Source organism: the organism of the source record quoted next, unplaced genomic scaffold (assembly GCF_019419815.1).
Source record: "Pyrus x bretschneideri cultivar Hongxiangsu unplaced genomic scaffold, Pyrus_bretschneideri_v1 Contig102, whole genome shotgun sequence".
Taxonomy (NCBI): Eukaryota; Viridiplantae; Streptophyta; class Magnoliopsida; order Rosales; family Rosaceae; genus Pyrus; species Pyrus x bretschneideri.
In genome coordinates this window covers 1,048,899-1,069,378 of record NW_025999394.1, presented here as the reverse complement: position 1 = coordinate 1,069,378, position 20,480 = coordinate 1,048,899, and the positions used below count along the sequence as shown (strand labels likewise).

The window sequence follows — 20,480 nt, the reverse complement described above, 5'->3', positions numbered from 1 at the left end:
CATGACACGGCGGGAATGTGAGGCCATCTGCCTTCTATGGTCATCATCCGAGTCTTCCTCCATTGCGAAAGCCTCATCTCCACCTCCACCTTCCTCGAGATTGATCAATTCTTCTTGTTGTGCCAACAATCTTTTCTATTGCTCCTCAAATTGTTGATGCACTCTCCTTGAAGAAGACATTGTACAAAAAACTCAAGATTTGAAAACGATGAAGATGGATGTAGGGATGTATGGTTTATATGGACATAAAAAATAAAGGATGAGCTTTTTGGTATTTTTTTTTTCACACAAAAAGTATATGAAAGCTTTGGTAGAAAGTGTAGAAAATATTGAAATGTGGTGTACGGTGGAAGATGAGGGTTAGGCATTTATAGGAAAAAAAAATAACTTTTTAAAAAAAATTCTGTATTTTTTAATAATTTTTCTGTATTTTTTCATAATTTTTAATAAATTTTAATATAGTTAATTAATCTGGACCGTTGGATTTGAAAAATATTCAAATCCAAGAGCCAAGGCGCTGCCATGTGGCCAACAATCATAATTCTGACCGTTGGGCCTTTTTTTATTTATTTTATTTTTAGTTTTGATGAAAAAAACATGGATCGTTGATTTATGATTAGACGGTCCATTTTAAAAGTTAAATTAAATTTTTTTTACCGTTGGAAATCCAACGGTCTACAAAAACTAACTGTTGGAAATCCAACGACATTGAGAGGGCCACGTCGCCTCCTTTCGGGTGAAGCACAAGTGGGCTGACAGCAGGCCCCACCGCCTGCACCCTTGTCCCCTACTCGCACCCACTCGCGAAGGAGCTGCACACACCAGGCAAATAGCCCGGCTCCTTGATTAGTCAATTTTGGGCTGGCCCAGAGACCAACTTGGGCTGGGTGCCAGGCAAGTTCCTGGGCTGGAGTGAATTGACAGAGTGACAGCCTGGTTTTTTGACTGGGTGCTGGGCTATTCCACCTCCGGTTGAACAACAAAAATATATAATATATATAAAAAAATAGAGTCAATACAAATTGGGTCAAACTACAAGACAAAACAAAAGATGTAATCCAACCCAAACAAAAATGAAGATGGGCTTTACATACTGATCAACATCCATAAATAAAATAAAAAGAAAAAAGAAAAGAAAAGTGCTTCCAGAAAAGTGAACAAGGAGTTCAACCATTCGTGCTTTTGAATCAAGATCCAAAGAAGAACATTCATCACCAGGTATGAAACAAGTTTTGTTAATTTATTTATCTCTCTTGTTTAATATTTTGTTGCAGACAAAAGTGAAAAAAATGGGGCATAATCAACTACCTAGAACCTGTAATCTTCAGTTTATACAAGAGAATTGCCAACAAGCCACCATAAAAGGTTTCTGTGCACGGAGGGTTTCTTAAATGGTAGCCCGACTACTCTTCTATACCTGCAACAACAACAACACAAAGCAGTCAGAAAAAAAAAAAAAAGTAGCCTCCTAAATCTGAAGAGAACAAAAGTACACAAGAGTTCCGCTCCTCGCCACTACCGTCATTCTCATGAATTTCTTTGGGGTGGCCTAGACTATCCCGTGAAGTTCCAATCAAGTCTAAGTAACGCATACTTGCAGTCCATGCCAAGAAGGAAAGGAGCAATCGGTGTCACGGCAAGCCAAGGAAGCAGATATAGAAAGTTAAGTCTTATATGTAAAGTCATTCTTTGCGGTCCAATGAGAAAATAGATGCATTTGTGGACAAATAAAAGGGAAAAGAAGCCAATGCAACTTTTGTTCCCCTTGACCGACTCATGCTTGGTCTCTGTGAAGAAAAACAAGAAGGGATCAACATATGACAAAATGCAACTCAAAAGGAAAGAAATTGTTCTGTTTGTGATTCTTTGATGTTTTCTTTGCTACTAACGAGTACAAGACGAGGAGAAGGCCTTTGCATAAAATCCTATGAAAACTCACTTGGGATAAGAGTCCAAGAAAAAGGAGAAATTAAAAGCGATGATGTCTCCCTTTCTATTTGTAAAGCTCCAGCAAAATATAATGGGATGGTGTTTGCACAAGCATTTCAAAAATAGACTAAAGTCAAAGTACGGGACTTTACCAAAAAGAAAAGCTAAAGCATGGGACAAGTAGCTACTGTGTTCGAAAAATGGTGCAACTATGTTTGAGGAAACATACCGTGTAAAACACTTCAATATCAAACTACATTTACTCATGGATACGTTAGAGATTTCAATAATGAATATATAAATTATATTTTATATATACATACATACATATATATATATATATATATATATATAATAACTGGTGCTGCATTGTGCAGTATGTGTGTATGATAAAGGGTGCTCCAATGCGCAGCAAATGTAATTAGTTGAATGGTATAGCTTTTAGTTAAAAGACATGATACTTACTCAAATTGTATAAGTAGAATTAAAAGATATAAATAATCAAAATTTATTTTCTGAAAATTCTAAATAGAAACATGTCTTTTGGGTCAACACTATTAAGAAGGATTGTATATCTTCAACTAAAATGAAAGGACTCAATGAACGGGTGCTTTAATGCCTATAAATACCTATTGTGATATAATGTTTCACACACAATTTTCAGAAATTTGTTTCTACTTTCCTTGCTCTCTTTTCTCTCCATCACATTCATACAATTTCTTTCTAGTTATTTCTAAGGGAATACAATTCGGTTTTGCTAATCGAATGTTCCATACTTTGTTGTAACCTGGAAGTGACTTGCCAAGAACCCTTTAGCAAACTCATTCGAGTGAGGGCAAATAACACTTTAAGAAAATGATTCAAATCGTACCTCAAAGTCATTATTCAGATTATTCTCTATATTTCTATATTTACTCTAATAGGATACTGAGGCCAAAATGTTATGGATGACTAATGTTGATGAGAAAGGCAAGCATGACAAAACTACCATGAGCACAGGCTATTATAAAACCACTCACGTGACATTCAAATGGAAAAGTATGGTACCTATTCTGATTAAGCATAGAAGGCAGCACACAAATAGAAGCAAAAAGAAATAAGGGCGTCCTGCAAACTTTAGAGTGCAATTCTCACCTTTGGAGCCATGAATCAATGCTTGTTTTCAACGACCACGATGCTGCAAAATAATTGGTCCAACAACCATGTCAAAAACCAAGTCAAAGTGATACCGAAAAGCTACTCGTGATAAACGAAAAGCTAAATGAATTTAGGCTACAAAAGTTACCAACAACAAGTGGGGTTTGTCATCTACCAGATCAAACCTAGAACATAGAAAACAAAAATGAGTAACCTACTTGATCTCTCCCCTCCTCTTCATTTTGAGTTTTAGATCGACAAAGGAAGCACACGAGCAAAAGAACAAGGCAGCAAAAAAACAAAGGCTCTCGTGACCTGCATAAAAGAAAAAGAAAAAAAACCCTCTGCGATTTAGGAGGAAAAGAGGATAAATTGGAGCAATTCAAAAGAGTTTGAACTCCACCAATCTTACCCATCTTTGTTTGGAATTCAACGGCTAATAAACCCAAAAGGAATTTCAAAAAAAAAAAAAAACATTGCGAAATCGACGGGGAGCTCGAGTATATCGACATCGCTGTTTGGAGGAATAAATACTGGAGAAGGAAAAATTTCTGATTGTTCCTTTTTTTTTTTTTCTTTCTTTTTTTTTTTTTTTTTTGAACTGTGCATCTCACGTGGGACTTGGAGTCCCACTTTCTACTTAATGAAAAGACAAAATCCTATTTCACTTTGAACTGTGCATCTCACACGGTTTCTACTTAAGGAAAAACCAAAGTCCTATTTCACAAAGGCCTATTAGATATTATCAAATGTCATATATGGGTTTTAAATAAATCCAATTGGCTACTCATTTTGCCAAGTCTGAACACAAGTAGGCAAATCCAAATCAAGCATATCTACGAACTACGTGGATTTGATTCTGTTAAGGATACGTAGACAGTCTGATATCAAGTTTTAGAGGCAACCGTGAAACCAAAACAAATCCCTGGTTTATATAAACTAAATTCACTCCTGCTACTTTAATCAAATAATTACAGTTTCTACAAAGAGTAAAAGAAAAGCCTTCAAGCACACAATTAATGGATGTTGCTCATGCAACAAAGTTCCTAATTTTTAAGGGAATGTTGCTCCATATGAGATTGAAGTAAAACAACAATTTTGTATTCACGTGAGCTCAATATTTTTGGACTCCGTGAATAAAAATAGAGCTGCTCCAAGGGCACAAAGCCACATCAAACTTCAAATGACATAAAGCCAATTCAAATTACAAATGGCATAAATACGCTTCGAATGGCACGAAGCCTTATCAAATCTCAAAAGGCACGAAGCCGAAGAAAAATCTCAAATGGCATGAGGCCATATCAAATATTAAACGGCATGAAGCCGCAACATAATTCAAATGGCACGAAGCCACCTCGTGCTCCAATGGCTCAAAGTCCTCGCCCACATGAGCTAAAACTGTACAAGGCATCAAATGCTCCTTACTTGCATGAGCTAAAACTGCACAAGGTATCAAGTCCAAACAAATACCAAATATCATGAACTACGAGTGACTTGATCCCTCAACGAGGATACGTAGGCAATCTAGGGCTCGACCTAGGTACAGTCGTAAAATTAAATAAACACCTAAATCCCCAAATTACAATTTATTCAAATTAGAATCAAAGGGTATTATTCCTTTCCCAAAAGAATGGTTGTAATTAATAGGCGTGTAGCCTAGAATGGGTTGAACTCAATTTAATAAAACCCTCTTCGAAAAATGAACGACGGTGAAAATTGTGTCGAGTGAATTTTTGGTTTACATATTGTGTACAATTTTTGCTCAACACCCCTCCTTTGGATTCTCTTTTTATTCTTAAAACTTGAGGTTTGGTTTTAATGTACTTAGCTATTTTTTTGTACATATAATAAAATGGGATTCTATAAGGGCAAGCTGGAATAGCTCAGCTGGTTAGAGCGTGTGGCTGTTAACCACAAGGTCGGAGGTTCGAACCCTCCTTCTAGCGTTTATTTTTACCCTTTGTTCTCTTATTTTGGTCAAAGGGCCAAACGCAAGCCCAAGCCCACGTCATCATAATCCTCCCAATATAAAATGTAAAAAAAAAAGGTCACTCACTTTAGACCATCTCTAACTGAAGGGTCCAAATGGTCGAAAATAGTCCAAAAATCGTCTCTAATCGAGGGCTAGGCCAGAGGGCTGTGGAATCAGAGAGGGTTGGAGGGCTAGCCAGAAAAATTAGTTCTTTTGTTGATTATAACCGATATGAATACGTTTATATTATTTAATATAAATGTATTATTGTCGTCAACTAGACGTTGTATTTGATTTTTCTTTTTTTTTACAATTTTATTATTATTTTTTATTTACAAAATTTTTCCTATAACTTTTATTTTTCATATATTTTTTTAAATTCTATTTTTTTTAAATTATATTTTTTTTCCTATAACTTTTATTTTACAAAAATTGTTTCATATTTTTTTTTAAATTCCATTTTTTTCTATAACTTCTATTTCACAAAATTTATTTTGTTTTATTTTAAATTCTATTTTTATACTGTAACTTCTATTTCATAAAATTTCTTTCATATTTTTTTTAAATTATATTTTTTTCCTATAACTTCCTTAGTCATTATACAACATTAAATTAAATTAAGTAACATGAAACAACATTATGCAATATGAAACAACATTAAATAACATTAACCAACATACAAATTATACAACATAAATAAAAACATTTAACAACATGAAATTTAAACAACATTTTAAAAAACATTTAACAACATAAAACTTAAACGCCTACTCCTTACTTCTTTTGGCCCAAAGATGTGCAACAAGATCCTGTTGTAGGTACTTGTTTGTGGCACGAGAACGTATCATTCTATAGCGCCTCATGTACTCATTTATAGAGATACTACCAGTTCTTGGATTGAAAGGCAAATTAGGACCATCATATATTTTTGCACGAGCCCTTCTTGACCTATTTGGATCTTCTTGGTTGTCATCGGACTTTCCATCAATATACCCATCTCACTCATCCTCCACTATTATATTGTGTAATATGATGTAAGACATCATGATGGAGTCCAAATTTTTTCGACTCCACCCTATTGCCGGTTCATTAATGATCTTCCACCGTGATTGTAGAATACCGAAAGCTTTCTCAACATTTTTCCGGTATGCCTCTTGGCGTAAGGTAAACAACTTTTCTGCGTCATTCCTAGGGTTTGGAATTGCTTGGACAAGTGCCACCCACTTTGGGTAAATGTCATCTGCCAAGTAATACCCCATATTGTATTGACGGTTGTTGATGTAGTAGTCAAGTTAAGGTGCTTTACCTTCTGTCAAGTTATTGAAGAAGGGTGAACGCCCAAGAACTGTAATGTCATTTTGGTATCCAGGGACTTCAAAGAAAGCATGCCAGATCCATGTGTCATATGAGGTAACCACCTCTAACATAACAGTTGGCTTTCTCGACCTTCTGCTAAAGCCTCCTTGCCATCTGCTATTGATAGTGTATTAATAACGTATCTCTATCCTATTGATTATATATGGATGTTGTAGTGTCATTATCATGCCAATATGGTGTGTGTATGTTATAAATATGGATCATGCACAACCTAGGCACACGTTATGTCCATTTTTAAGAGGTGAATTAAAACGAAAATAAAAAAAAACATCAAATCTCTTGCTTTCAAGAGAATATTTTATTGCATCTTAAAATTTTTATTTGTAGGCTTATTCACAATTACCAATATGTGAAGACAAGTTTTTATGACGAGAACTAATTAAATTGGAAAGTGCTCAAGAGACCACATTGGTGTATCATTTGATGTGGTAAGTAATGCATACAAATCACGTCAATTAATACTTTATCTAATCAGATGCATCACTTGTCATATAAAATGATACGCTAATATGGTATAAATATATGGTCTTCTTGGCTTACTTAAAAAAATTATAATATGTTATGTATAATTTATTTCTACATATAATTGGCACAAATGGAGCCTGTATTTTTTATGACTAATGGGGGTTATTCATTTATCACTACCTCCATTAGCCATAAAGAAATTCTGATCCCAACTTAGGCAAATTATATATAAGAATAGACTCTACAATGTAATATGCAATATTATTACAAAAAAACATAAAATAAAATAAATAAATAAAGACGAAACAGAGGGACAAAAACACAACCTGCGTTACCTGAAAGATCACTGTTTTTTAATCCTTGCAGTTTTCAAATAATCATTGCTAAAAGGGGGTCCTTTGCTAAAAGTACCTAAACATTGGGATGTATTTTGTAATTGAGGTTAGATTTAAAAATTTTCAAAATTTAATGACATGAGAAATTGACTATTTACAAAAATTCAGGACAGTAATCGGCGAAAATTAAAGTTCGGATAAATTGCCAATTTTATACAAGTTTGGGGCAAATTGACAAATAGTTCATTGTAAATTTTTGGTAATAGGTCATTGTAATTAGCTCTACAATAAAAAATATAAAATGAAACTTTGGTATATTGGTAGATTTACCTCCAACAGCTCTAGGAAAATGACACTTGAGTTGGTGAAGTCCTCTCTCCTGCAAGATTCATTCAAAAAGCTTGGGTGGCCAAATATATCTCACAAAACACACAAAAAACCCGATCAGGCTCTATCCTGCTGAGAGCCCCTTTGTGGCTGAGAAATGATAAGTTCGGATAGGCCTCTCATGGATGGTTGTCTCCTAACTATTTTTCCCACATAACTGTGTTACAAGTATACAAAAATCCAGTTTTTGTTTTTTACAGTTGACAATGAAACCTCAACTGTTAAGCTTTTAGACAAAACCTCACCACCCAACTGAACGCAGAAGCCAAAGGGTGAGGAAAACTAACCAACCATGGCGATGGCATTGGCGCTTCGCAGGCTTTCGGCTTCTGGGGATAAGTCCATTCGTCCCCTCTTCAATGCCACCTCTCACTATTACATGGTTTTTCTACTATCCCTTTCTTTTGTTGGGTTCTTTTCTATTTTTTTATTCGAGCAATATTCTAATAAATCTAATCTAAACTACAGGCATGAGGATATGAGGATTCGAACTTTTTTGAATATCTGATAACTTCACCACTTACCCATTTGTCTGTTTTCACTATGCAGTCATCTCTGCCTAATGAAGCTGTCTATGAGAAGCCTGGTGTCAGTGTAAGCTCCTATATTGGTTTGTGTTTTTGTTTGTTCCTGTGTTTTGCTTATGAATAGTGAAACTGTGAAAATCTTGCAGTGGCCTAAGCAATTGAATGCTCCACTGGAGGCTGTAGATCCTGAAATCGCGGATATCATTGAGCACGAGAAAACCAGGCAATGGAAGGTATAATCTCGTTCTATAATCCACTCAAGACTTTATTATGAATAGTGTTTAGGCTTATTTGTCATTGAGTAATGTTTATTATTGTGAAAAATGCTCTCTCTTATTAGTATGTCGAGAACTAAACCCAGCTAAAACATTTTCTCTTTCATTTTTCCGTGATTACTTGGTGAGAAGTTTAATGATGGTAACTGGTTCTTTAGTATACATAGCAAGTATTGGCATGTGCTTTAACTTCATTTCTTTTTGGAATTCTTTATTGTATTTCTGAAGGGTTTAGAGCTGATCCCCTCGGAGAACTTCACATCGGTCTCTGTCATGCAAGCAGTTGGGTCAGTCATGACCAACAAATACAGCGAAGGATATCCTGGTGCTAGATACTATGGAGGAAATGAGTATGTGAAAGCTTCCCGATTGTTGCCTTTGCTCAAGATACAAAACTATGTGACTGAAAGCAGAGTGTTTACATAGTCAACTGTTCATATTCTCAGGTTCATTGACATGGCAGAATCCTTATGTCAGAAGCGTGCTTTGGAAGCTTTTCGGTTGGATCCAGCAAAATGGGGAGGTAATTCATATGGCATGTCTCATGAGCAGCCTCCTGCTATTTGTTACAATGTCTAGAGTAAGCATACATGTGAACTATGCATCTCAAGTTCTCAACACTCACTGGAACCATGTATTCAGTTGTCAAACAGCTACAATATGAATTTAAGTCAATCAAAACCTTGAATAGTTGTGTTTTAAACAAAGCTTTCTTTTACATGATGTCATTTCTTTACATTGCAGTGAACGTGCAGCCTTTATCAGGATCTCCAGCTAATTTCCAGGTTTACACTGCGTTGTTAAAACCTCATGACAGAATCATGGCACTTGATCTTCCTCATGGTGGTCATCTTTCTCACGGTTATCAGGTGCTTACAACTTCCATTAAGCGGTGACTGGTGTGATGAAATGTCTAATATCGATTTATGATCATTGTTCATCTGTCTTGATTTTAAGCCCAAGGGTGTGCTCAATATTTCCTCTGAAGTGTGGGCACGAACAATTCCATACCTTGTTGTAACATTGGCCTCAAAACTTATAACATCTATTAACTTTGAAGAAATTTGAAACTCACACTGTTTATAAATTTTAATTTGTGTTGTTTCAATGTTTGATAGCGATTACATTACTTCTTGTTTTGGTACTGTGCAGACTGACACTAAAAAGATATCTGCTGTGTCAATATTTTTCGAAACCATGCCATACAGACTGAATGAGAGCACCGGCTATATTGACTACGCCCAGGTAGCTTAGAAATTTTATTGTTCTAGTGATTCTTGCAGTACAACTCTTTTTCGTTGTTGCAGTGCATAGGTGCAGGAAATTACTTGTTAAAAATGCCATGATTTATGGATGTTCCCTCTTTAGACCTTGACACAACAGAGGAATTCGTGAAGAACATTTAAGGCCAAATAACCATCGCAAATCAAACCTACTAGTTCACCTTTAGGAATAGTGAAAGTCATCTTTTAAATCAGGGCAGTGATGGATGAATTAAACCGCAACATTTTAACTGAAGTTTACTAGACGAATTCTATCTTATTCTATTTAGTCTCGCTTGTCATATTATATAAACTGTGTTTTTAATTTTTTTCTACCTGTGAATGTATAAGCTTCATTTGACATGAATAACTATGATGTTCAGTTGGAGAAAAGTGCCACGCTATACCGGCCAAAATTAATAGTTGCTGGTGCTAGTGCTTATGCACGTCTGTATGATTATGACCGCATTCGTAAGGTAAACTTGTTTGGATTTGTATAATCATAGTAGAAAATCTCAAAATAAAAGCCCTCGTACTAAAATTATAATGTGATGGTGGAGAAGTCCAAGATTTACATTTCAAGTACTTGACAGGTATGCAACAAACAGAAAGCAATATTGTTGGCAGACATGGCACACATCAGTGGGTTGGTTGCAGCTGGTGTTATTCCATCACCTTTCGACTATGCAGATGTAGTGACCACCACAACGCACAAGTCACTGCGTGGCCCTCGTGGAGCCATGATTTTTTTTAGAAAGGGGGTAAAAGAGACTAACAAACAAGGGCAAGAGGTGAGTTTCCAAAGATCACAGTTCAAAAACTTTAAGTATATTTACCCTGTAAGCTGCATTTTACTCGTAATCATTTTTCGTTTATTTGATGTATTCATTCTTCAAACTGGCCCAATGTCTATACTTTCCCCAAGGTGTTGTACGACTACGAAGACAAAATCAATCAAGCTGTCTTTCCTGGACTTCAAGGTGGCCCACACAACCACACAATTACTGGTTTGGCAGTTGCCTTGAAACAGGTATACGTGCCGATTAAGTTAAATGCTCTGCACAATCACTCTCCTTCCCTCCAGTTCATATTATGTTGAAATCTTATTGTTCATCTTGTCCGAATCTTCTTTTAATGTAGGCTACTACTCCAGAGTACAAAGCCTATCAGGAGCAAGTTCTCACCAATTGCTCAAGATTTGCCCAGGTATCAGATTATCAGATGCATGAATCTTTGTTACTGAGATAAGATCTTACACCTGTACATTCATTTATACTTAATTACGAATAACTTTAGACGTATCCTTTTATTCACATATTAGAATTTCGCTGATGATTTTCTCTTTCTAGTACATTTGTATAATAGAAAAATTGGCAAAATTTGCAGTCTTTGGCTCAGAAAGGATATGAACTTGTTTCTGGCGGAACCGAGAACCATTTAGTTTTGGTCAATTTGAAGAACAAGGTAATAGACGGTTTTGCTTTTTTGTAATACTTAACCGAGAAGCTTATAGCGTTATGTAGATTCTCTGTTACAAATTATGTACTGATATAGCTTTATATTTCTTGAATCTCATTTTTCAGGGAATTGACGGTTCCAGGGTCGAAAAGGTGTTGGAGGCTGTTCACATTGCAGCCAACAAAAACACTGTTCCTGGAGATGTGTCTGCTATGGTTCCTGGTGGCATCAGGATGGGTAAAGCTTTCTCATCATTTTAGTTGCTCTTTTTTTCCTTGGATTTTCCGTAACCTTACTTGGTAATTCTTTTGCAACTTCAGGAACCCCAGCTCTTACTTCTAGGGGATTTGTTGAGGAGGATTTCGCCAAGGTTGCAGACTTTTTTGATGCTGCTGTGAATTTGGCATTGAAGATCAAGGGGGAAGCCAAAGGTTCCTAATAATCTTTGATATCATAAATTCCATGCTCACCAAGTTTTTGTTTGTCTAGTTGCCTTCCATATACAAGTGGAGTGATCGTAGTGCTTGCATCGACTCACATGGAATTGCATTTCGTTCATTTCTGTATACCAGGAACGAAGTTGAAGGACTTCGTGGCCGCACTTTCTGCCCCTCACTTCCAATCTGAGACTGCAAAGCTCCGCCACGATGTTGAGGAGTATGCTAAGCAATTTCCTACAATTGGGTTTGAGAAAGAAACCTTGAAGTACAAGAACTGAAGAAGAGATCATGCTGTGTTAGGTATGAGATAACCTCAATCACAATTCAAGCCATGTATGTTCATATGACGCTTTTGCGTTTTATGAACAACGAGACACAAATTTGTACTTCAATCAGAGCAACTCTAAAGGCGCGTCTTGTGATTTAATTTGTTTATGTGAAAAACACAATAGGGAGCCGAAAGACATCTCTCCATCACCAACAATCAATGCATTTTTCATGCATTTGGACTTCAGCGCAGTGTATAATCTTTCAAACCGATACAAAGTAAAAAAAAAAATGCCAACAATCGCTTTGCACCTGCTGCTAAAGCATGCTTACATTACTATCTTAATGCTGTAATCTATCTTAACATTCACTGCAATCTCATGTTAATTAGTAGTCTTTGATGGTCTGATTAGCTGCTTTGTGGTATGTGGTTGATCTGGTATCCTAATTTTCTGATTTTAGTGTTCTTCACTTTATGATTTAATTTATCGTTCTGGAACAGGCACAGTCATCATAAACGGAGTTTTCTTGGTTGAGAAACAAGAAGGATCATATTTCAAGATCGAACTTAGAGCTACGGTGTATCTAAATTCAGCAAAACCTTGATTCGGATCCTGATGAATGTATATAAGTATATCTGTTGAAGCTTTGCTATGCAATAAACCTACCTTCATTTCAAAAAAAAAAAAAAAAAAAAAAAAAGCACGAAGAAAAGAAAGTAGTATGACAAATCAGTATGGCCAACATGATATGCCGCTTATGTCCAATGAACAAATGAGTTTAATACATAGTTTATACAAGTATGGATGGAATTCCTTCACTCCAAAGTCTTTGTCTTTCCCTTTTTTCTTTGGTTGCAAGGGATAAAGGGAGCATTGAGGTTTCACCTAAATAATGCAATTCATAAATTTTGACTTTAAACTTCACCTAAATAAATATCTTAAATGAGAAATGTATGTGTAAATACGAAAATTTGCCGAAATTTAAATATTTACAAGATGATGACGATATTTTTTTAGTGTTAATAATAACTTCAAATAAAATATCATTTTTAATTTGTTAAAGGCAATGAGAATTCTATTTCAATGTTAATAGATGAATATCATACATGTCTGAAAAAGAATTAAGCATTGAGGTCTTACAAAAGAAAAACAGTAGTCACCTAAGTCTCAACGTAACCATCACTATAAACTAGCATTTCATAGTCACCATTCAAATCCATTAGACACATGGGTAGGTTGATCACATTCACCTAAAACCCTCCCTAATTCGTACTCCCACTACCATTCACATTGTTTAATTGTTTTATCACACTACAGTTACTATGCCATTACCATCATTATAGTACAACTCTATCATGACTATATGGTCCATGACTATCATTATAGGACAACTCTATCATAACTATATGGTCCATGCTTATCATTATAGTACAACTCTATCATGACTATTCCATTACGTGGGAAGTCTGACCACATGACACATTTTCTCTCCTTAATTGTTAGAGCATGATACACAAATAAATTATTATTTTATAATTTTATTAGCGTTCTATTGATATAACAGTTTTATCATGGGACATGGCAACCGTATCACATACTTTCTATGGAATCAAAACTATAGATCGAGGAGCCACGTGCTTATTTTTATCTTATTATTTCCCTACCTCTCAACATGAAGCAAGAGAGAATTGGCCTGTTAAAATATAAAAATATTCGGGCCTTTGTGAAGTTCAAACTAGTTTGAAGTACTTTCAAGTTGAAACATATATGCAGATATATGATATCACAAACAAAGTTTTGTTAGTTTGGAAGCTTGACTACTAGCAAAACACCTCCTTTGTCAACTCCCTTGACCCAAGATTTAGGGGACTCCTACCATATGCTACTACACCTCGGACTCGGAAGTTTCACAACTACTTAGTGACTTGGATCTTTCAAGTCCTTAATTGAGAAGCTTTCCTCACTCGGGAAATTTAGGAAGCAATATTTCAACCTACAACATCCACCCACGAAGTTTCAACATGCAAACTTCAACAAAAGAAAATTTTCAATGAACTTAGTGAAGGATGCCTTAGTGTATTTAACACAATACGCTGAATGAAGTAAAGCTTGTTTATTGATATCTCCGATAAATTACAGATATATGCATACATATGAATCAAAACAAACGAACAGAAGGAAGCCTTCATAAAGGTTGCTCATGAGAAGTCTCAGTACTTGACAGAGCCCCAGAAAGAGGAGGCACCGAAGGTTGATCATCTGGAGCCTCAGTACTCGGCAGAACCCCAGAAAGAGAAGGCACCGGCGGTTGGTCATTTGGAGCTTCAGTACATGGTACAGCCCCAGAAGATGAAGGCAATAAATGCCTTTTGAACAAACCCACAAACCTCTGATGATCACTTAAAATCTGACCATCGGATTCCTGCAGCCTGTCAAGCTTTCTCTTCATATTTGTAGCATAGCTATGTGCGATTTACTTGTCTGTTTTATAGAAAACTTATTCTTGTATGTTTATTAAGGATGCATACTTAGTTTGCATGCAAAAATTTGATGCTAGAATATAAGGGAATTTCAGCTAATCGTTATGAACTTATATTTGCAAGTAGTAAAAGTCACTACTCATGATTGAGTTAAGTAAATTCTTGGCAAGAGTATTATGCTTTTCATAGTTACAAATGTTTTGTCAATGCTTATGATGTTCATAGAACTTAATGATCTATAAGATGAATCTCTATCATGTTTTTCATAGTTAGGGAACTTAAGAAGAATAGTTTGGTTGTGTCGCTGAGTCCAATTCAATGACTTAGGAAAATCTGAGAATTAATTAGTGTTATTTACAGTTAATTTGGGGCATTGCCATTCATGGTTTATAGGAAGAATAACTGGAAATCGATTTGTATGCATATGTTTCATGTGTGGAGAACAATCCTGTAGCTAGCCTTTCACCTATAGCTCGTACAAGACTTAGTTCGTTTGCTGCAATATGCTTTATTTTTGTTAAAATTTGTCTAAACATCCCCCTCAGTTCTTATTTTGTGTTAGTCTAGCTTAGTTTTCAGTTTTTAAGTTTAATTTGTGTTATTAGTATCCCTTCTAATCGTCAGAATAAAACGATCCCTACTTACTCATACTACTATCGTCTAAATTATAGGGTTTAATTTGTGTGTTAGTTTCTACCATATCAGTTCAAGCAAATAGGCGTTGGGCCATATTAGACACAGAACCCGCACACTGAACACTGAGAGCCAGAGAATCCTCAACAGCCAACTCATCGGACCGTCTGGAAAGTAGTTTGTTATCTTTAGGAGTGAGAAGGTTCCTGGCCACCACCATAGCGGTTATATCCTTCTTCATCATAGAGTCCCCAACGGTAAAATGACCAATAGGGGATAAGAAGGATGGGCCCCATATGTTGTCTTGAGGAGACATGGCTGCTTCTTCACCAACATTCAAATCAAAATGACGGTCGGATGGGCCAGACATTTTCAGAAATGATGAAGGAAAAATGAGGTCTAACAAATCTCTGAAGTACAAAAATAAGGTAAAAATTCCTACAAGCAATAACTCTCTGAACGTACTTTTTGCACATAATTGGTGCCCCTGTAAAAGAAAGGGCAACATGGCCGTTTGTTCAAAAATCAAAGAAGCACCGCTCTTTGGATTTTGAGAGGCAAATTTTCCTGATTAAAATTTGTCGACAATCTCTACACGCAACATCAACTCCTCGAATACCACATGTAACTTTGCCAAAGATCTCTGACAAAGTTAAGCCACATAAATTTTGAAGGTCCATCTACCCTACTATTACCCACAAGGGTAAAGGAACAGCATCACTGCTTGATAACTAGAAAATCCCTATGTGTGTTAACCTCTATGCTCCATGGCAAAACAGACTTGCAAAAATGCCTAACCTTTCCTCACATCTGAGAAAGCACTCCCAACAAGATTGTTTGCTTAAAAATTGAAGAGGCACCGCTCTCCGAATCTCAAAAACCAAATCCTCAGTAGGATTGTTTGTTCCGAAAATCGAAAGAGCACCGCTCTCCGAACCTCAAGAGCTGGATTTTCCTGGATAAAAATTGTCGACACTTTTCACACGTAACATCAGCTTTACAGGTAACGTGAACCACTTTCTCAAAGATCTTTGACAAAGTTAAAACAAGTGAACCTTGCAGCTCCCACTGCATTGCTATGACCGAGAAGGGTAAAGGAACAACATTACTACTTGGTGTTGGAGGAATTCCTATATATGTTGACCTTCATCCTCAATAGCCAAGCAAACCTGCAAAAATGCTTAACCCTTCCTCACATTCGAAAGGGCAGTCCCAACATAGCCTTTCGAAATACTCCGTTTCTTCCTCCTTGATAATACCTCTACCAACCAGCCACATCAAAGCAAGAATATCTTATATCATCACGGTTGAAAGCAAGAGTATCTCATATCATGCTTTTTCCCTGTCTTTTCCCTCGTCATTGCTCTTACCTGCAGGACAAGGAGAAAGAATGCAATCAGTCGGAACCTGAAATCAAACTTCCGATCTCGAACTAATTGCCTAGAACCTTTGCCTGGTTGCTTACATAGCATTGCTCTCGAGTACTCATCCTCAACTGTTGTCAAGGTCATGAATTCCTTCGGCAAATGCCTCAGAATAGTTGATATGATGGCGGCCCTTTACACTGAAGCTGCCAAGCGTGGATAAGTTGTCAAGAAGTGATGCTCTGAAGGATCATTCAAATGCCACTTCTGCTATGCAAAAGATTGAAGTAGAAGGTTTAACAATGAGCTGGAACAAATCACTATAGCACGACGCCCTTCTTGTAGAATCGCACAATCCAGACGGATAAGTCTAAGTCAAATCCAAGCTTGGCATCGTTGCTCTAATTGAAGAGCTCAAGAAGCTTCAACAGCCTTTTGCTAGCACTGCCGCCAAAGGGCAAAGCCTCGCCATACCACACATCCACTACTTTGTCAACAGCAAAAGTATCCCATGTCATCAGGGTCGAACATACTCTAGATTTAACGAACTTGTTTTGACTCTCAAATTGTTGAGTCGGCTCGTTCCTTTGGGGGAAACCAAAAAATCTTCCAGCCCAGTTCAAGAATAAGCCTGTGGAAAGTCAACAACTGCAACAAAACACGTACCAATTCATCCGTTACTCATTCAAAAACAAAAGTATCTCATATCATTTCTTCTCCATGTCCTTTTCTTTGTCCTTATTGTGATCTACGAGACAAAAAGAAGGAGAACAATCAACCAGAACCTGAGATTAAACTTCCGATCTGAGACTAATTGCTTGGAACTCTGATTGCTTACCTTGTCTACCACCTCTTTCGGCAGATCTCCTCGCTCAGAGACTTGGGGGACTCCTACTATAGGGTTTGTATCGACCTTGACCAAGCCCGAAACTACAAGTAAGTCTCAAATGAAAATGATATATTACCTTGTGCGTCAACATCAGCTAAAGATATCACTTCTGGATGAAGGAAAAGTAATTTCAGAAAAGATACCACATCTACCTATGGGGTAGAGGCAAGTGAAAATGATACCGCACTTCGGTACTTAGAAGTTTCATAATTACTCAGTGGCTTGGATCTTGTAAGTCCTCAACCAAGGAGCTTCCCTCATTCGGGAACTTAGGGGAACACTGTTTTGTACCATACTTGACCAATCCCGAAACTACTAAGCAGTGGTCAACAGTATACCGTCAAGGACCTACAAGAGTTTCCCTTTAACTAGGAAACCAATCACAATGCGACACATGTCAATGCCAGAGGCCAATCATAGGGTAACACGTGTCAACATCAAAGGCCAATCACAGCACGACACATGTCAATCTCTGAATAAAGCTAGAAACTTTCTTCTATAAAACGAGATCATTCTCCCACAATAATCCCTAATGTCATTTGTACTAAATCATTCACTAGAACTTACTAAAGGAGAGCTTGAACCTATGTATTTGTATAAACCCTTCACAATTAATGAGAACTCCTCTGCTCCATGGACATAGTCATTCTGGGTGAACCATGTACATCTTATGTTTAATTCCCTGTATCTATCCATTTACATACTTATCCAAGCTAGTGACCGAAGCAATCTAGCAAAGGTTGCAAACTTGATACTTTATGTTGTACCAAAGTCCTCGCTGATTTTGTGCATCAACAAGTTACATTCAGGTTTTGGTGGATCGCCACCACGAATTTGCCATACCCACTGTGCGGGTTTTCACATTTTTAAGGCCAAATTCTTTTAAATTTGAGGTGGAATTGGTAAAAGGGATGATGGGGAATGATTTCCAGGTGGTGAATGCTTCTATTCATTGAAAAAAACACCAGAAAAGGCATCGGAAAACATGGATGCAGTTGGTTGAGTTGGGTATATGGGTCAAGGGATCTGGTTCCACTTCTTCCCCATTTCCCTCTTGTCCCTTCTTCCTTCCCCCTCTGATTGGGCAACCCCTAATTCCCCAATCCGTTTTCTTTCCTTCCCTCTTCATCTCAGCTACACACGTGGCATTCCCACTTATCCAGAAAAATTTGAAGCCATTCAATTTAATGGAGAAAATCATTATTTTGCCCTCAACTTCAATCGTTAAAAACTTATTCGTTATAACTCTGTTTTACGAACGGTTTTCGCCTACACACTCGTAGGATCAAACTTTATCCAAATATGTCAAGAAACATGACAAAATATATGAGGATAAAATACGTCCTTGAAAAAAAAATTACGTTTGGTCAATGAGGGACAATTCCATCGTTTCACTTCCCGAAAAAATTTCCACATAATCCTATATTTTAAAATTTTCTAAGGTATTACACCTGCTCCCACCCAAACTAATTCATGGGTTATCAAACCAAATATCAAATAGATCCAAGGTAAGAAATAGATACCTCTAATGGAGACAAAGGAAGTATCCTCACTTGTCCTAATCTTCACAAATAGAGGAAAAGAAAACTAAATTCCCCTTCCTTAAATTTTCTTTTTGGCAAATTAAGAACTAAAAGAGATGAACCACTTCATCTCATTCGACTGGAGAAGAGCAAAAAGGGAGAGTTCTCTAGAACTCCATTCCCTTTTATCCTTACTTACCAACGTAAAGATTCCCCCCCCCCCCCCGCCCTTCTTTTTTTTTTTTTTCTTTTTTTTCTTCTATGGATACACCACTAATTTCTCAAGATACCAAATTCTCAACCTAATCCAACAAACAATGGCACAATCCTTTATAAAATAATTTTATTACTTGGGAAACTAGACGAAATGGAAGTTCTATTATATATATATACACACACGCTAGCATAGGGAAACACACAAAATGTGTGAGAAATTTTTTTATTTTTGCTTTTGAAATAGAAGGAGAGAGGAAGAGAGTGATAGAGAATGTGCGAGTGCGAAGTTTTTTTTTTTTTTTTTTTTTTTTTTTTAATAAATTAGAGATATGTTAGGATTACATATAGGTGAGGCTTTGAAAAAAAAAAGTAAAATTTGGTTGTGTGAAATTACATTTCTACCCCATATTTCTTATTCATGTTATGTTTTAATTAGGGGTTAAAATAGTAATTTCATAGGGTTTTGGTTGATAATGAGTGTTTTATTAATAAGTAGAGATATGTAATGGACCAAAAGCCACTTGATCCAAACCTCAAATAAGACATATTAATTTTACTAACAATGGCCACAAGTAATCCACTCTTAATCACCACTTAAAATTTTCGGGATATTACATAAATTTTTGTCGTTGATCTTCGTCAATTCATTTTATCTGATGACCACAAATTGAAATGGGTGTATGAAAAGTGAAATTGGTTGTGATAGCACTACCCATCACAAAATACACAAAAGAAAAAGTGGACGGGTCATATATTTAATATATAAAACTCACCCCTACTAAACTCACACCCGTGTGCCGATAATGTAATATGAATCAAAATCACGAGGTTGGAATCTTATATTTAGACGTTACACTCTCTCAAACTAAGTTGGAAGACCTACATAAGAAACTTTATAAGTTTCATAATTTTAAATTTGATACTTCTAGGTGTAAAAGTTTTAAGAAATTTGTTATTAACACTCCAAATAGTTATAACTCAACAAAAAAATTGTATAGAGAAAAGTGCATAATGATGCAGATGATGTTTCATCACAATGATAGAAAACAATCATGTCCATACACCATAGTCCATATTCAATTCCCACTCATTATAGAACCTGAGACAGAAACAAAGAGATATTTTGTTGGTCATGACAAAAATGAGGTAAAAGGAGGAAAAACATAATGAAGCATAGTATCTTACGAAATAGAGTCTTATTCGCTTCTCTTCTTATACTTAACGTGCTTATGGCAACTTGCGTCATCCTCTCCCGCTCAGTCCACCCTCTCCTTAAACGCCCTCCTCATTGTCCCCACTTTGCCCCCAAACGTTTCCCCAAATCTCATCCTTACCTCATCTGGTCTACCTGCTTCTCCTTCTGCCTCACTGCTCCCCACAAACCCACCACTCCCACCATTCCATTATAACTCTCCACTCGCTCTTGCCCCTCCCTCGCTGCCACCGCCTGATGGGCCCTTACCATAACTTATTGTCTCCAAGCTGCTCCCTTTGAAATGTAATTGCATTAGTTAAATATGGAGACTTAGCACCAAACCTTTT

At 36.5% G+C, this 20,480-nt stretch overlaps 1 protein-coding gene, 2 long non-coding RNA genes and 1 other non-coding gene across 5 annotated transcripts; 2 read left to right on the top strand and 2 right to left on the bottom strand.

The window, feature by feature from the left end:
• Positions 1 to 1,221: 1,221 nt before the first annotated feature.
• LOC103937633 lies at positions 1,222 to 3,813 on the bottom strand. The gene is made up of 5 exons (XR_007253286.1): positions 3,479 to 3,813; positions 3,285 to 3,381; positions 3,064 to 3,106; positions 1,520 to 1,787; positions 1,222 to 1,417 (listed from the first exon to the last, which is right to left on the bottom strand). It is a non-coding gene; the product is annotated as an uncharacterized LOC103937633 (long non-coding RNA).
• Positions 3,814 to 4,938: 1,125 nt separating this feature from the next.
• On the top strand, positions 4,939 to 5,012 carry TRNAN-GUU. Its single transcript has one exon. It is a non-coding gene; the product is annotated as a tRNA-Asn (tRNA).
• Positions 5,013 to 5,983: 971 nt separating this feature from the next.
• LOC125470910 lies at positions 5,984 to 7,681 on the bottom strand. The gene is made up of 3 exons (XR_007253280.1): positions 7,546 to 7,681; positions 7,207 to 7,291; positions 5,984 to 6,508 (listed from the first exon to the last, which is right to left on the bottom strand). It is a non-coding gene; the product is annotated as an uncharacterized LOC125470910 (long non-coding RNA).
• A 110-nt stretch (positions 7,682 to 7,791) lies between these two features.
• On the top strand, positions 7,792 to 12,658 carry LOC103937634 (serine hydroxymethyltransferase, mitochondrial). Of its 2 annotated transcripts, none has more exons than XM_009347583.3 (16): positions 7,792 to 7,984; positions 8,152 to 8,196; positions 8,276 to 8,362; positions 8,633 to 8,754; positions 8,851 to 8,927; positions 9,149 to 9,273; positions 9,557 to 9,649; positions 10,050 to 10,142; positions 10,260 to 10,457; positions 10,592 to 10,696; positions 10,807 to 10,872; positions 11,053 to 11,130; positions 11,250 to 11,361; positions 11,445 to 11,555; positions 11,697 to 11,864; positions 12,334 to 12,658. In XM_009347583.3, exons 1-15 carry the CDS (start codon positions 7,895 to 7,897, stop codon positions 11,840 to 11,842), a joined length of 1,548 nt encoding a protein of 515 aa, XP_009345858.1. In that variant the 5' UTR covers positions 7,792 to 7,894; the 3' UTR covers positions 11,843 to 11,864; positions 12,334 to 12,658. The 2 variants fall into 2 exon arrangements, with proteins under 2 accessions (XP_009345858.1, XP_048426672.1); XM_048570715.1 differs by lacking the exon at positions 12,334 to 12,658 and adding an exon at positions 12,017 to 12,227.
• Positions 12,659 to 20,480: the final 7,822 nt, after the last annotated feature.